Source organism: Scophthalmus maximus, chromosome 19, assembly GCF_022379125.1.
Source record: "Scophthalmus maximus strain ysfricsl-2021 chromosome 19, ASM2237912v1, whole genome shotgun sequence".
Taxonomy (NCBI): Eukaryota; Metazoa; Chordata; class Actinopteri; order Pleuronectiformes; family Scophthalmidae; genus Scophthalmus; species Scophthalmus maximus.
In genome coordinates this window covers 13925001-13941857 of record NC_061533.1, presented here as the reverse complement: position 1 = coordinate 13941857, position 16857 = coordinate 13925001, and the positions used below count along the sequence as shown (strand labels likewise).

General features: G+C 46.3%; 1 protein-coding gene across 1 annotated transcript in view; it reads left to right on the top strand.

Moving 5' to 3' along the window:
- Positions 1-7014: 7014 nt before the first annotated feature.
- setbp1 (SET binding protein 1) overlaps positions 7015-16857 on the top strand; it is a 34077-nt gene continuing 24234 nt past the window's right edge. Inside the window, exons 1-2 of the mRNA XM_035640684.2 lie at positions 7015-7932; positions 13663-14256. Of these exons, the coding sequence (XP_035496577.1) occupies positions 13822-14256 (435 nt within the window). The 5' untranslated portion in view covers positions 7015-7932; positions 13663-13821. The remainder of the gene's footprint in view (positions 7933-13662; positions 14257-16857) is intronic.

The window sequence follows — 16857 nt, the reverse complement described above, 5'->3', positions numbered from 1 at the left end:
AGACACTGAAGTTCCAGGCTGCACCACAAATCTTCTGAAAGGGCCACGATCGCACATAAGCCCTGCCTGGAACGGCGCAAGTGTCAGCTTCCTGTCAAAACAAACCGTAAGTTAGTGGCATTAACTGATCAAATGTTATGAGGGCTTTTATAACATGACACATTTTCTGTCGCATACAACATGTTTGGGCTCAGAGGGTTCAAGTGTTCCAGCGAATTATTACAGTGGTCATTGAATATTGGAGTGTGCATGTTTGTGTGTGTGTGTGTGTGTGTGTGTGTTCTACTGAGAGCAGTGCTGGTTGTAGAGTCTCACAACAGCAGAAAAAGAAGGACCTGGGATATCTCTCCTTCACACACTTGGGGTGAAGGAGCCGGTCGCTGAAGGAGCTACTCAGTGCAGTGACAGTGTACAACATGGGGTGGGAGTCGTTCTCTATCACTGATGGTAGTTTTGCTCTCAAGCATCATCTCCAAATCGTTTGACATGTATAATATAATATTCTAAAATATATTATAATATACCCCGCGACCCTTAAGGTGGATTAAGCGGTAGACGATGGAAGGATGGATACTATAATATAATATAATATAATATAATATAATATGATATAATAGATGCTTATTTTTCCAACTATTACTAGTACTACTGCTACTACTACTACTTCTACTACTACTACTACTGCTAATAAAAATAAAAATAATACACTATACCTTAATCAATGAAAGTTAAACATATCCCTGCAACATTTCACCGTTATGATGCAATGATGTGCTGTACTGTTATGGTCAAGTTTGCTTTTTTTAATTTTTTTTTTATTTATATATTTCTTTTTCTGCAGTTAGCTGTTTGACATCGGTCCCCTGAGAGCCTCTTCTGTCAGTTAGGAAGGTTTTGTGATCCATGCACCACCGAACACATCTCTACATCCCATCTCCATACACAGTAGATACCCACACATCCCACAGGATTAGGCATGGCTCCTCTCCTTTTGACCCCCCCCTCCACACACACACACACACACACACACACAACACACACACACACACACACACACACACACACACACACACACACTTTTGGTTTCATTTTCATGTAAAGTTTGACAAGAAGAGTGTGAAGGATCAGCAGGCTTAATACACCCCCTTCTTCCCTCAGATGCGTGTACATTCATATCCTGACAGCTCACAGATGTGACTGACAGGATAGTATGTGTCCGTGCAGCCATGCGGAGAAAAAGAAAAGAAAAGAAAAGAAAAGAAAAAAGAAAATACTCTCCTATACTCTTTATTGACTTTGTATCATCACCCTTTTGGGGCATACAGGCTTTAATGGCACGACGAAGACCCACTTACATCACTCACTCTAAAACGAATGTGACATGTTTGACGTCCTCCTCTAATTCAGATATGATTTGAGGGCATTTGTGCTCATTCCCTTCAATCTCTCTGTGAGGATGTGGGGGCGGAGAGATATTCTGCTGGTGTTTATACAGTTTGTTACAGTACATATCATGACAGCAATAGTACCATGATGCACACTAACTCACTTTGGTTATATGTCACTTCAACAGATGGTGATGCTGTTGAGCTGTTGCCTGTGTGTGTGTGTGTGTGTGTGTGCCTCTGTGTGACAAGCAGTAGGAGATTGAAACCGCAAGGCTGTTTATCAAACTCATAGGAAGTGGGTGTTGTTGAGCGAGGACGTGTTGCGAGACCACATCCTGCTGCTGGGAAGCAGCTCAAGCCGGGACAGTGTTCGCTCGATGTACAGTAAACAACTAATGCAGACCAGGTGTCGTTTTTTTCGTGTGCATGTGCATGTTATGTGGCCGCTTCATTCTTCCTCCAAGACACCCGAGACTGATTGTACAGCCATGATAAGCTGGCCAGTTTAAAAGAGGTAGAAGAAGAGAGCATCATGGGTGACCACCGCGATTTTTCTTTTTTTGGTTTAATATTTGCCTCAACCTGCATTACACACATTCTAATACACAAACTCACAACTACTTTGTTTTAAGCCACCACTACCACCTGCAAATGTCTGCTTTTGTACACTGCACAGACCCTCTGCTCCTGTTTTAGTTAGACAATAGTCATGTATGTGCCCTCTATTAGGTCATTGCATTGGAAGGATAAGTTTTAAAAGGAACTTTGATGCACTGACTGAATGTGTACGTGATGAGTGAGTCAGCACTCTTGCTGTCTGTGTTGAATGGTACACCTGCTGTACGCCTTCGTCTTCATTTTACTCACTGTCTCAGGGGAAGAGGCAGCACATTGTCGTCAAGGGAGTTTTCCTCATTGTTTCTCTTTCTGACTGTCTCACAAAGGCACACACACACAGACACACACACACACACACACACACACACACACACACACACACGCGTGCAGCTGTATCTGACCACATGCACTGTATTACACAACAGGATGCTGTTGGGTGGATTTTTGAGGTGTGAAGGTTCACACAAGCTGTGACAAACAATATATATTCCTAAGAACTAATTATTCATTTTTCATGTGAGGCCGCTCTAAACTTGTTGCTTGTATTTTTGTCCCCTACCTTAGTCCAGCATGTAGAGCCAGGATTTAAACCCAACTCTGTCAAACTACGGGCTTGTTGCAAGACATCAACCACACACTGTCCACGATTAATTTGCCTATTTCACGTGTTTTATGTGCAGCTGTCTGTAGTGACAAGACAGAAGGACTATCATTATTTTTCTTGCTGCCGTTTGTTTACAACCAACGCAGAGCTTCATCAGATTGGTGCTGTCAGTCCTGGGCTACATTGTTAGATGCCGTAACTGTCAGTTTGCATAAATATTGCGGCAGAATGTCTTTTGTTCACCACGGTCTCCCTCCAGCATCTGAGGCATCACCATACACCCGGGCCTCGTGGAGGACTTCAAGATGAGGCCACTTGATCGCTCGGCTCATACAGAGACAACATTATGATAATGTCCCTATAAGTAGCAGGGGGATGGGCGCAGTGTCATCTCTTCACATAGACAGAGCCAGCAGGGAGTCTGCAGTCGACTACATTTAGGGTAGTCTTTGTTGTTGACTTAGCTCTCATCCGGGTTGATGTTATGTTCCACTCTGCATTTCCTCTCAGACATCATTATCGCTCTCATTAGGAGAATCTCTATCTCAACCCCAAATGGAGAACAAAGTCCCCTAACAACTCTTTCACTTCCTTTGTTTATGTGTGGGTGTGTGCGTTTGTCCAGTGTGTGCAAACTGCAGGTGGGCACTTTAGTCCTTAACAGAGAGCTGAGCAGCTCTGTTTAAATCCACTGCTGTATTTAGCCCGTACAGTAGGGAAATTATTACAACCAGTGGACGTGTGAAAAGTCAACCAGGATCGATTCAAACCCATTTCGCCGTTAAGGGCGCTCAATGTGTCTTATGCAACGTAAGGCAGCAGGATGTTCAAGGCAGTTGTCTTCGGAGGGTAAATGAGGGAGAAGAGAAGGCTATTCTGGTTTATCTGAGTGTATCAGGAGCTGAAGATAACCCCAGTGATGTGTTTTCCAAGAAGTCATTTACTTCATTAACCCAGGCAGATCACTGAGGCCTCAGTAATCAACCTTGTCACACGTCCCATTAACTTCACACTCTCTCGCTCCTTGTAAAACACACGCACACACACACACACACACACACGCACGCGCACCTTTGTCACAGACAACTGTATCTGCAGCACACCAGTACACCCACCACTGCATGTTCCTTGCATGCTTTCACTGTCTTCACAGGCGAAGACCTTTTTTACTGCACACAACCAACGTGCGCGCACACACGCACGCACGCACGCACACACACACACACACACACACTCTCCCCTCAGCTAACCCCATTACCTCTGTCAGTCCCAGGGGTCTCTCGGCTCTGATGAACCCTCTGCTGCCCAGTGAGATTAGTGGACTCCCTGAGAAAAGCCCTTCATTGATTGAACGTGAGGCTCTCATGCTCGCAATGTCAGCTCAAGGTTAGCACGCGGACTCTCTTCCCATGGCACAGACAAGTGCTGTAGCCTTGTTTTGAATATCAGTGTGTTATTATTTTAGCTCAGCTAAAAACCACCGAAATTATTGACATTCACCTTCAGACTTCTCTCAGTCTCCCACTTAAAACATTTGCCAGAGAATTGATTAATTGTTGACTCTCTTTTTTAATAATCTCGCTTCACCTCTTCATCTCAATCTGCTCTCTCCCCATCGATGAAGCCATAGAGGCGCTGTTGCCATATCAAAGCCGTAGCATTTGGTAAGGTGGTTTGAATGAGATTCACACTTATGTATTGCAAATCAGCCACGGGGAAGCATTTACTTTGAGTCCGACTCAAGGGGAATGGATGAAGATCTTCCAGACAAAAAGGCAGGAGGCGATGAAGGAATGGGGGCAGCCCTTAGTCTGTAACACAGAGTTAGATAAATGGCAACCGGGGAGACAGATTCATCTTTCTGTGTTGAACTTGATGAACATGAGTGATGCTCCAGATTTCCTGTAGCGGTGAATAGAGATGAAAGGATTATCTAGATATTTAGATCATTCATGCAGGACCGTTGCCCTGCACTGCTGTCTCTTTACTCCCCATCATAATTCAATATTTACAGTTTAAGCTGGAAAACTGCTCCCTCTTGGCTGCCTGTATTTGGTATCCATGGCAACAGATCCAAGAGAGTGAACAGAGTGCCTTCTGTATGTGTCTGTGTGTCTGTGTAATGTTTACTGATACACTGCAATTGATTGGTTGTTGGGGAGCAGCTGTTGACCCTCCGCTCTCAGGGGTCTCTTTGTATTCTTGCACACATCCCAAATCAATAGACACACATTAATGTGAACACACGCGTGCGCACACACACACACACAAACACACACACACACGCTTTATTCTATATTTGTGAGGTCTTAAAATGCATTTTAGAGTCAGCTTTCTCTTCTCTGAAACCCTGCTCAACCCCCATATTAACCTTAGTTTGAATTAACCCTGACTCATAAATATACTGTGAACCTGACCTTAATTTCAATGCATTTACTAGAGTTGCAGCATAATCACAAATACATTTTTAACTGTAGTCCATTGAACCTCATGCCCTGAAATAACACAGAATAAAAATCAAAGCTAGAAAGAATAATTATGTTGTCATCTTGAAAGGGTTTTTCTCAACTTACTGTCATTGTCGAAACATTTGGTGCTCATAAAGATAATACATAAAATGTACACACACACACACACACACACACACACACACACACACACACACACACACAAACACACATAGAAATACAATACTGGCTCCATGCCCATAAATGAGCAAATAGGCAATAAAGAGTTGTTGTGACACTGTCATGAAAACACTCCCAATGAAAGAGATGCTAAACACACACACACACACACACATGCGCGCGCACACACATGTGCCACAGCAGGGGAAGTGATACACAGCAACACCCAAACCACGGATGGCATTGCAGATTTTTTCTACAAGTTTGAAAGTGCTGATTATTTACATGCTACTGAGCTCACAATCAGAAATACTGCGCTGGCTAACGGAATATCTCCCGTGTGTAGGTGCTCTACACATGGGCTCACGCACGCACGCACACAAACACACACGCACACACACACACACACACACCAGGGATGAGTAACAGCAAGTAACTGTGGGGCACCACACAGAGAAAGGTCATCTGAAATCATTTGCATTGCTTGCTAATGGTAAAGGATGTTTTCCATACAGGGAAGGTCAAGTTTTGCATGGAGACGAAATAAACATAACTTGTGACAATGATGAATTAATGGAACAACTGTGGCTTGTTCGTGGCCGGTTGATGAGGGTTTTCCACCCTGCTGCCATTTGACATATTAATGGGAAAGCACCGCACGCACACACACAGACACACACACAGACACACACAGACACACACACACACACACACACACACACACACACACACACACACACACACACACACACACACACTACTCACCTCACCTACTCAACTCCACTCACACATCTACCTTGTCTTCCTCTGAGTGTGTTTTAACTTAATTCTCAGTGAACCCACATTAAATTGGACTTAATTATAGTCTGCCTGTTACATAGCATAACCTCCAGTCAATTCAGTGGTTGTGGTTTTATGAGCAAAACCATTTCCTAAGACAAAAGTGATAATTTCATTTATAGACCAGCCCACGGGTTTGCAAAATGTTTCATGCTATGTTTCAAAACTCCCCGAGGACGTGCAGTTGAACAACATCTGATAAGGTTTATGTATTTAGTTGTGACTCAGCAGAAGTCTACATGGCTCTATGGCTACCCTTCAATGGATAAGGCGGTAGACGATGGATGGATGGATGGATGGAATAGATGGGCTCATACTGTGAATATCAGATGAATCACTTTTAGGATTTTATTCATCCACTTCATGCATTTATTAAGAATTTTAGTCTGTTTTATACATTTTGTTGGTTATATTCCTGTAACACAATTTGTATACCTTGTTAATTCTCTTCATATTGTATCTACTAAACTGTGAGTCTGTTATATGTTGTGTAAGATCTATGTTTCACGTTTTATGTGCTGTGCGGTGCGGCTCTCTTCGCCAGCATACAAACTGAGGTTAACAGAGGCAGGTTGATAAAACTACAATGGAATCATCAATTTTCATTTTACTAAGAAGGTGACAGATGCCAAATGTGATGTGGGGACTTAAGTTCAACTATGATCTGATCAACAGGGCAGATGAATAGCTCAGAAAAGTGTGTCAAACGTTCAAAAAAAAAAATGCATTCAAGCTCCATGGAAGTGTAAGTTTGCGCAGGCACGCGTCTGGACCTGTTGAAGAAAGTGCAGGAGAACGTTTCTCTTCACAGAACAGACTCAGTCACAACAACAAGCCTCTTGCCAGATGTTTTTCTTTCCCCCCCTTTGCATTGCATTAAAACAACCCCATGTCTGCACGAGCAGTCCCACAGGAGACGGGCCCCGGGCCCCGGGCCCCGGGAGGTGACGGGAGGAGACGCGCGGGGCGCGTGTGCTGCCGCTGCCAGGTGGAGGCGATGTCGCTCCTCCTCTCCGCTCCGCTCCGCTCGGCCACAGAGCTCAGTCTGCTGGGTGAGATCATTACCAGACACCGGGCTCCGGGACCTGACATTCACCGATCGGAAAAGAGAGAGAGAGACAGAACGCGCGCACACAGACACACACAGAGAAAAACCCGCGACCGAGCGACAGAACGCCACCGGCACCAGCGGCTCCTGCGTCCTGCGTCCTGCGTGCTGACGGCTGGAAGCGCGCTCTGGTCGCTGACATTTCCCCGCTGGATTTGGGCTTGTAGTCGGATGCGGGCTTGTTTTGACTGCAGTCATAGTGCTACTCACCCCTCCTCCTCCTCCTCCTCCCCTACCAACCGAGTAGCGGATTTGCGAGGGATCTCAGCACTGTGCAGCTCCGCCGAGTGACCAGCGACCATGCGAAGTGTCGGAGACGCACTCTGCGCCGCCGCGGCTCTTCACCACACGGGTCGACCCGCAGGAGCCTCTCCGAAGATCTAATATCTGCGACGAATTGGACATAAGCGCCAAGTTGCCGATTGGATTTTCTCTCCCCGCGCGGCGACCTCGCTCCTGTCATCAGATCGGCTGCAAATCCTATTTTCGCTTTTTTCTCTCTCTCTCTCCCTCTCTCTCTCTCTCTCCTTCCAAAGCACCGTTGACGCCATTTTCCTCGGGGTTTTCTGTCAAAAAAAGAAGAAATAAATATACATATATAGATAGTGTTTTGGCACCGTTTGACAGCTCCCCGGGAGGCTGTCATCCCATCCGTCGCTTGCGTAAAGACGTGTCCAAATGGATTGTAAATGATCTTGATAAAATATTTACGCGTCAGAGCCGAGTGTGTGACAACATTAGACATGGGTAAGTAGCCCCGGTTGACTGGCCACATTCCACACCTGAATGCACCTCTGCTGTAAATGTGTTCCATGTCTTTAATCGCGTTGGGAGCTGCTGTGTGCTTTTCATGTTCGCATGCGTTCGGCTGAACTTAAAGCCTGTATACATGTGTGTGTCTGCCGATTTTCATTTTTAGATTTTACAAATCCCTCAAACGACATGAAGTATGTGCGCTTGCTTGCAGTCACATGCCAACAAATTCGACTAAACGCACGCACGCGTGCACGTAGTCACACTGGCACAAGCGCGCGTTCACGCACATGCACACGCAGGGCACCAGGAGCACTGCTGTAGCACTCAGCAACAGCCCAGTGTGACTGTGTTATGTACCTTAGTAATTGGGTGACTGTGAGATAAAAACAGCTAATTAGGTCAATGGGATGAAGTGTCCACTGCCCAGTGATCAAGGAGCAGCTCAGCTCTGCTGCTCGCGCTCTTCCTTTTCATGTTCTTTCCACTGAGGTGGACCTCCCGCCTTCTTCACTGTCATTGATAGTCTATCACATAGCATCACAGTCTGTGAGATGCAGCAGGCGGATGGTTGTTCCTGTTCAAGTCTTACGTTGTGCCACATTTGACATGTGCCCTGTAAGGGTTCTTTAAAGACTGGTCTATTTTGTTTGTCCTGGAGGAAGCACGAGTGCTTCAAAGTTGCAAGTTGAAGCGCTCTCAGCAAATCAGACGAGTGGGTTTCACTTCTGTCTTCTGCATTTATACTTGTTTCTTTTTCTCTTGAAGCCACACATGCCACCACAGCTACAGTTACGAGCCGGGAAGAGATCCACGTTGCATCCCCTATACGCTCAGTGACAGCCAGTGCTCCTCCAGTCTTGTTAATTGAATCAATAGTTGATCCGTTTTTCACGTGGCTTGGAGGTAGGTGACAGAGTGGACAAATGTGATGTCCATGGTTTGACAGGACTCAAAAGTAAACGGCAGTGAGCGGCAGCCAGAAACCTCGGGCACAACCACAGCAGCAGGAGACAGAAAATAGAAAAGCCTCAGCGAGTTAGGGAAAGAGGAGAAAATGGTCAGGTCTTTAGAATATATGGGAATGCAGGTGTCGAAATGGGCACTGGTTTAAAAGGAAGAACTAGGGCATGACAAGAGAGGCACTTGTAAAAAAAGGTGCATGACTGGGCAGAAAGAAATGGGGTTAAGGGATGGATAATGGTCGCGGATGGAACCATTGATCTTGTCTCATTAACAGATTACGTGGAGTAGAAAACTCCAGCAGCGTTTTCTTGTGGTGTAAAAGTATGAATCAGGCTATTAAACTTCCTATTAGGTAATGAGATGCCCATGCCACTTTTAAATTAAAGCATGAGAAATCGATTAGGTGTATCCCCTTCTGAGCTGGATACCTCGGGTCGAAATAAGATCACAGGGAGGGGGGAGGAGGGAATGTGAATGGGATCCAAGGACAAATCTAACTGTTGGCAGGCTCTCCTAGCAGAATTTCAGCGCTGGAGTACCTTTTGGCAGAGCGCACAGAAAAAAGGAGAGGGAGAGGTAGGAGGTGGAGGGTAAATGAAAGAGGTAGCAATAGAGGAGAGGGGAGGAAAACAGAGGTGGGGGGGGGGTGAGGTGAAAGGAAGGGAAGGAGGAAGATAGTTGGGGAATAGGGGAGGTGTTTTTGCTGACAGCCATTTTGTGACTTCTGCTGCAGTTAAAATGGTTTAACATTCATCTGCTTCTGCGGGGTAGTTAGGTGAGGATGGTTTTAGTGCTACCTGGCATATGGCTCATCCAGAGGAGTGTGTGCGTGCAGGACTGCACAGAGCGGCTGCGAGGCCATTATTTTCTATTATGGCTGTCCCGCACATGGTACTTAATGATTGTACTCCTGGTGGCCCTATAGCCGAACACATGCTTGTACCCTCCACGCTGAACTGGGACAGAGAGGGTTTTATTTTGCATTTCATAACCAAATAGAAGATCATAAAGAAAGTGAATGCACTCCTTGATGTGGACAGGCGAAAAACATGGCATCCTTCACCTTGTTCTGCACCGAGGCAGAGGCCCTAAAACTCGTGCTCGTGCCCAGTGGGTCTGGGTGCGCTAGAAAGCTGGGGCCAATCCTTTTTGATTTTTCTCCAACCAAAGATTGGATCCGTCTAGAAACATTGGTTTACATGATTGCCCCCTCACTAGAGGGCATGGAATAAAAGAGAAAATGAAACGAAAAAATGGCAAACAGACAATGTTCATCATCCCTCTGGTGAGATACTCATCTACAGCCAGGGATGGCCGAGCCTCCACTACACTCTCACATCAAAGAAAGGGAGAGAAAACAGACTTCACCTTGTGCAATCACACGGGTGTTTGGTGTGCTTGTGGATTTGTGAGCCTGTGTGTGTGTGTCTGTGTGTGCATATGAGCTATTTGTGAGTCCACCTCAGGCACTGGGCTGCTGGGTATGCAGCCTTAAAAGGTTGTGTTTCTGCTGCCATCTCCCTCTCTCTGTCTCTATCCCCCTCTCTCTCTCTCTGTTTCTCACTCGGACTCCCTCTCCCTCTGTTATGTCTGTGTGTCGGTATCGTTCACCATCTCCGTACTGTCCATCTGTATTCCATTATCGATGCTTTATCATAATTGTTTTTCAAAGGACGAGGCAGAATGTTGGAGGAGCGTCTCACTCACAGCCGCCCACATCCAGCTCAGGGAATGACCTTATGCTGTTTGAGAGGGAAGCTGGTTAGCGGTGGCAGTTTTGAGAACATAATAAAGCTATTTATGCAGTGAGTCTGGCCTCTCACAATCACCCTGCTGTCTGAGGCTAGTCGAGGTGTGTATGTGTGCGTAAGAGTGTGATAGGAGAGAGGGAGAGAGAGCGTGGGGAGACAGTGAGGCTCAGGCTGGCCAGGCGAGGGAGGCCCGAGGAGGGGTCAGTCTTACATAAACTCCCAGCCTCTGCCAGTAACAGAGAACTAACACAGCTTAGGGCACCGAGCAGGGAGGGAGGAGGGATAGTCATGACCCAGCTAAGTAGTTTACACAGTAATGGCCCAGAATTGAAGATTGTACTGATGTATGACGCCATTTTGTTGTCATATTGGGTTATAGATGAGAGGGGGTGCTGAGCCTTGAGAGCACCACCCAGAGTGGATAGGTTTCTTTTTGAAGTGTGTGTGTGTGTGTGTGTGTGTGTGTGTGTGTGTGTGTGTGTGTGTGTGTGTGTGTGTGTGTGTGTGTGTGTGTGTGTGTGTGTGTGTGTGTGTGTGTGTGTGTGTGTGTGTGCGTGTGGTGTTTTGGTTGGCAACTGACTCTTTTTCCTGTCATTGTCCTCAGTCACATTGCAGACAGGGTGGCTTTCACACATGCCATTAGGGCGAGTCACCGAGCTGACATTAGAGACCGAGAGGACCAAACGGGGTCATGTGGGCACTGTATGATCAGCCCGACGCTGAGGCCTGAATTCACTGTCTTTTGGTTGTCCCTGTTAAAACGTAAGTTATTCAAGGACCGCAGCGGCGGTTTTTGCATGTTTCACCCCATTAAATGCAAATTGCCTTTACTGTACTTTGCTGCCGAGTATTCTCCAAAGCATACTTAAAAGTTTTTGGACTGATTTCCAAGCTTCCAGAAAGCCAGGGGTATTATTCCTTTTAATAGGGGTGTTCAATCATGTTTCAGAGATTTTCTTGAGGTAGGTCATTCGAAAATGAATTTGTAGTGTGTCAGTGTTACTTATCAATATAACCCTTGTTGTTGTGTGGCTATGCAGCCAGTGGGGTCGTGCTTTGAGGACTGGAAGTGTTAAATTAAGGAGGCTTTGACACTGGAGACCAAACAAACATTGCAGTAAAAAGCTTTGTTGTTCGGAAATCAAACTCAAAAGACTTGTAAAAAAAATTGTAAAAGGATAATGGGAAAGTATGCTGCTGTGCAGCAAACTCTTACCTCGTGAAGATTTCTTGAAATCAGTTCCTCAGAAATGTCATCACTGGAACTATGACACAAAAATAGAGCGGACTGAATGTTCAGAGTGATGATGGAGTTCCTTTTCATACTGCACTTAATGGATGAATCAATGGCAAAGTCATTAACGTCCAGTGAGGTAGGAAATCAATCAGAAAATGTATTCATATGCTTTGGAAAATGGTTGGCAATTTAAAAGCTTGAAAATGTGAAAGCACAGTTATGGTCCCTCCAGAACCTACACAAATAAGCCTTATGAGTCAGCTTTAAAAGACCAGTTTCACGTTGAAAGAAGAGGGTCTTAGAAACGAGCTTCTTCACTTTTATTTAATCTATAAATGCAACAAAGGAAACATTAACTTTGACCTCAGGGTTGGCAACTGTGTGCAGTCTCACTGACAAATTTGGTGAAATACCTCTGTGGATTATGATTATTCAATCACACTGTAAGCATGTGCTGTGAGGTCTGTTGGGTATTATGATGGGGATCAGCTGTTAGTACAGTGGCGTGGGCTGGTACAGGAGGGCACACAGAGAAAACACGGTAACACACACAAACAGTATAGTGTAAAATGCCTACTGTAACCATGTCAGGGAGTGCATTAGCAGGTGGGCAATTCTCAGTGTGTGCTGTAAACCTTTTTGTTCTCTCAGGTCACTGTAAGTCTGCAGCGAGCAATAAGCTTTCACTTGAGTCGTGTCCACGGGTAGTCTGGGTTCACATCAGTGTAAATGGTGTCAGTCGAAGCTCAGTGTGTGAAACAGCATTTCCCACTTCCAGTTCCAGCTCAGTCATGCCTCATGTCATATTGACTGATGGGATTCCCTGGAACTGTAGTGAGAAGTGTAGTCCAGTGTTTGTTTTGGTTGCTTTCTGTTTATACGCCTGTGTAAGTCTGTGTAAGTGCATGTGTGTGTGTGTGTGTGTGTGTGTGTGTGTGTGTGTGTGTGTTTGTGTATGTCATATATGGTCTGTGCCTGCATGTGCAATGATCCTAAAATTCCGACCCGAATCCACTACCGCAGCCTTTTCCCCAGAGAGTAGAAAATAGAAAAGCAGTGTATTTGGTGACAGCAACATAGTCATTTGTGTGTGTAGACATGTGTGCGTAATTGTGTACAGAAGTGTATGGAGTTTTTCATGCATGTGTGTAGCAATGCCACTGCATGCGTGTGTAAAACAGTTCAGACGCTGGTTTTTCCAGACCAGCTCGTAAACCACATCTGGGAAAAGAATTTAGATTCCTTCCCTCCGTCTTTCTCTGCTGCCTTCCCCTTTCCCCCCCAGTGTGATTTCCTCCCTTCCCAGCTCTGGTGAAGAAAAAAAAAAAATCCAAGTCAGCTTCTTTCATTTTTTCTGTCCTCTGTCCTCAGGCTAACTTCAGCCTGGTTTTTGAGCAGAGAAGAGGAATGTCTTATTTTGCAGTCAAAGTGTCTGCACGACTGCATCAGATGTGTCATTGTGATAGAATGAGGGACAAAGTGAGGGGGACAAGAAAGATTAAAGATGAGAGGAAGGAGAGAGGTAGGCAATTGGCAGTGGGCGTCTCCAAATTAGTTTCTTTATGCAAGGTACCAAATGCAAATGAGAGCGTGACAGCACACCACTACAGTTCTGTGTTGAGCTTGAATGCTTGTCTTCATACTTTACAGGCAGCTAGTGATGCTGAGAACAGTTAACTGGCCTGTGCTGAGATGAAGCGATGGGGATGACAGGATGTTAACTTCTTTTACTGATCATGATGCTAATCAATCCCCCTGCTCTCTCTGCAGACTGTCCCTGGCTTCGCTGTGTTCCTGTGGGACAACGGACCCAACCCCAGTAGCTGATTGATAACAACCAACCAGTCGGACAGACTACTGTTCTCTCTCTACCATTTGGCTGGCCGCCACAGCTTCCCCCCATCCTGACTGGCTCTGGCTGGAGCGTGGATGGAGCCAAGGGATCTGGTTGGCTCGGCCCGACCCAAAGAGGTGGAGTTACAGGGAGGCAGGGTGGGGCCAAATGAAGAAGCCCGGGAAGGAGCGCGGGGCATCGGTTTGGCGTGCAGCGATGATGTGATTAGCGGTGCCATCAGTGAGGGGGAGGGGCTTGAGGAACAGGGGGAGGGGCTTCTCGAGGAGCAGGAGTTCTCCATCAAGGAAGCGAGTTTCCAGGAAGGAAGTCTAAAGCTGAAGATCCAGACCACCAAGCGCACCAAGAAGCCCCCCAAGAACCTTGAGAACTACATTTGCCCACCGGAGATCAGGATGACCATCAGGCCTCCAGTTGGAGAGGGCAAAGCGGGGCGGCAGGGACGAACAGGAGGTGGGGCAGGAGCGGGGCGGGGCCAGAAGGACGAGGAACGCGGACCCCCCAGAAAAAGGGTAAGTCGCCACACGTGTGTGGTTTTAGTTTTCTAGTGGGTGTGTAGCACTGAGCTACATAGTTAGAGCTTTGACTTTGACTCAGGTGGCATCATCTTATCTCAACGTCTCGCTCCCTCTCTCATACACTCCTCCTCCCTCGGTAGCTTCTTTCCTTGCTTGGTTACACAGGGTCAAAGTTTGCTGCGTAATTGAAACCAGTCAAAGCTGGCTGAGATCACACAGTGACACACACAAGCACACACACACACACACACACACTCACATAGGAGCTGAGAATAGGGCTGACACAGGCAAGTGACAGCTGGTGTCTGCTGTCTCCATTTGTGGTCATATACACAGACCTTTTCCTGTCTCCTCTCCTCTCCTCTCCTCTCCTCTGAAATCAGCTCTTGCGGGTCACGCCCCTTCAACCCCTCCCTCCATCACACCCTTTACACTCTACGCTGGTGTTTGGTGTGTGTGACACTGTGTATGTACAGGTCCTTTGGGGAATCTAGTGTTTGCAGTGTGTGTTGACCTACACGGTGGTGTGTGTGTCCAGACCTGACAGCCATCTCGATGTCACTGAGCTCGACAGGCCCAGCAGGAGCGAAGGCGTCATGTTGTCAACATGATGCTGGGGGCCATGTTTTGCCGTGTCGTGCTTCAGTGGCGGTTTTGTGTTGTGGTTTTAATTCAGATTCAGGGAGCTTGTGAGGTAACTGAGCTGCATGATTGTTGTTTTTACCAGTAACACAGTCTTGCATGGTCAGGTATGTCTCCAGTCTATGTCTGTGTTGGGTGACTGTTTAAAATGGGTCTGAGGCAACCCCCCCAAAATGTCCGCTGTTGAAATATCAAAAGACAGTCGGCATCATCAAGGATCTGTTATGGAGGGAAATTTCTGCATGGATAACCAGCCACGTAAAATCTCCCTGTTTATACAGGAAATTCCGAGCGCCAGTCAGTTAGAGACTACATGCTGCTCATCCTTTCAGTTCGGCTACCTGTAGTTTCATGAAGCCACTGAAGCCATAATATGTTTCCATACTTGGGGGTTGGGACCCAAAACAGTGGTTAAAAAATAAATGTAAAACAGACACAAAAAGATTGATTTCTGGACTGTATATGGTCAATGTATGAAATTGAGGTTTCATTTTCAGTGGAAAGCAGCTAAAGCCTGCTTGAAAAGTCAGTAAATGTCATGAGTTATCTACCATTTTCGTGGTGTCATTGCATTGTGTCTGCGTGACAATGATTCAGAACTGTCCAAAATTGCAATTTACTGCTCATTCATAAAGAAATTGGTAATTCACACCCAATTCTCCCTATAAATACATAATTTGCAACAAAAACGTTTTACTTTTTCAGATTTGCTTCAAAACAGAATTTTTCCTCCATGAAATATTGGGTTATTGTTTTAGTTTATATGTTTTTAGGGCTTCGAAGATAAAGTGGTTTTCAGCTGACTTGCTAATAACTAGGTTGAGAAGTAATTCAAAACTGAAACTGCAACCAAATTGGAAAGAAAACATGTGGCTGTTGCTTTGTCAATTTAGGTTTTTGACATCCCCCATATGCAGTTTCAGCTAGCAGGATGTGCATCTCACCACAAAATACATTATGAATATGTGTGACCTGCTGTGAATTAAGTAAGACAATGAATTGTTTTATAGCTGCGAGTGAGCCGAGTGAGCTGAACACTCCACTCTGATGTTCGGGCAGCCTTTCCTAATCCAGCGCCATCAAGTCACCATTTGGAAGCCCGACGCTACAGCATGATTGACAGAGGTTGTCATAGTGACAGGGGCAGCAAGCTGGTCTCTATTGAGGTTTGGGGAGATGAGGGGAGGGGAGCGGAGGATGTGTTGGTGTTGATTCAGATCGGTTTCAACCCTTCATCCCCTACGCTCTGTCCCTCAATCACACCCTCCCCCATCCCCCTTCCCTCTACCCCCTGCTCCCGCCTACATCCTTTCCCTCCATCCACCCATCACCTGCTACCCCAAGGGTGTAATACAGGCAGGCTCACTGGAGAGGAACGGGTTAAAGAGAGAGACTGAGCTGCTTTCCGTCTTTCTGTCTTCCTCTCGTTCTGAGTGTGTGTGTGAGTGTGTGTGTGTGTGTGTGTGTGTGTGTGTGTGTGTGTGTGTGTGTGTGTGTGTGTGTGTGTGTGTGTGTGCGCACGCACGTGTGTATGCGCGCTGAGGTTAAATACTCTCTTTGTGGTGTGTGTGAGGCTGTGTGTCAGGAGGGGATGGGAGGCAAGGGGGGAGCAGATGGACAGCCTCTCTGCTCTCTGTTGTATTGTGTCCAAACCTACTCTTTCCCTCTTTCTGTCTTAATCTTTTATCTGCCTCTCTTTCTCCGCTTTTCCGCTCAGTCTTTTCTTCCCTCCTGTCTTCCTCTTTTCACCCACTCTTTTTCCACGTCTCTTTTCTTCCTCTTCCTCCCTCTTTCACCCTCTGTTGTCTCGTAGCAGATGGCAGCGTGGGGCAGCAGCAGCAGCAGCAGCAGCAGCAACAGAGCAGAAGCCAGAGTGTAAGCAAGAGATGGGGAGAGGGGAAGGGGGTTGTGGAAAGAGGAGAAAAGGGGTGGGGGTCAGGCATATGGAGAGCC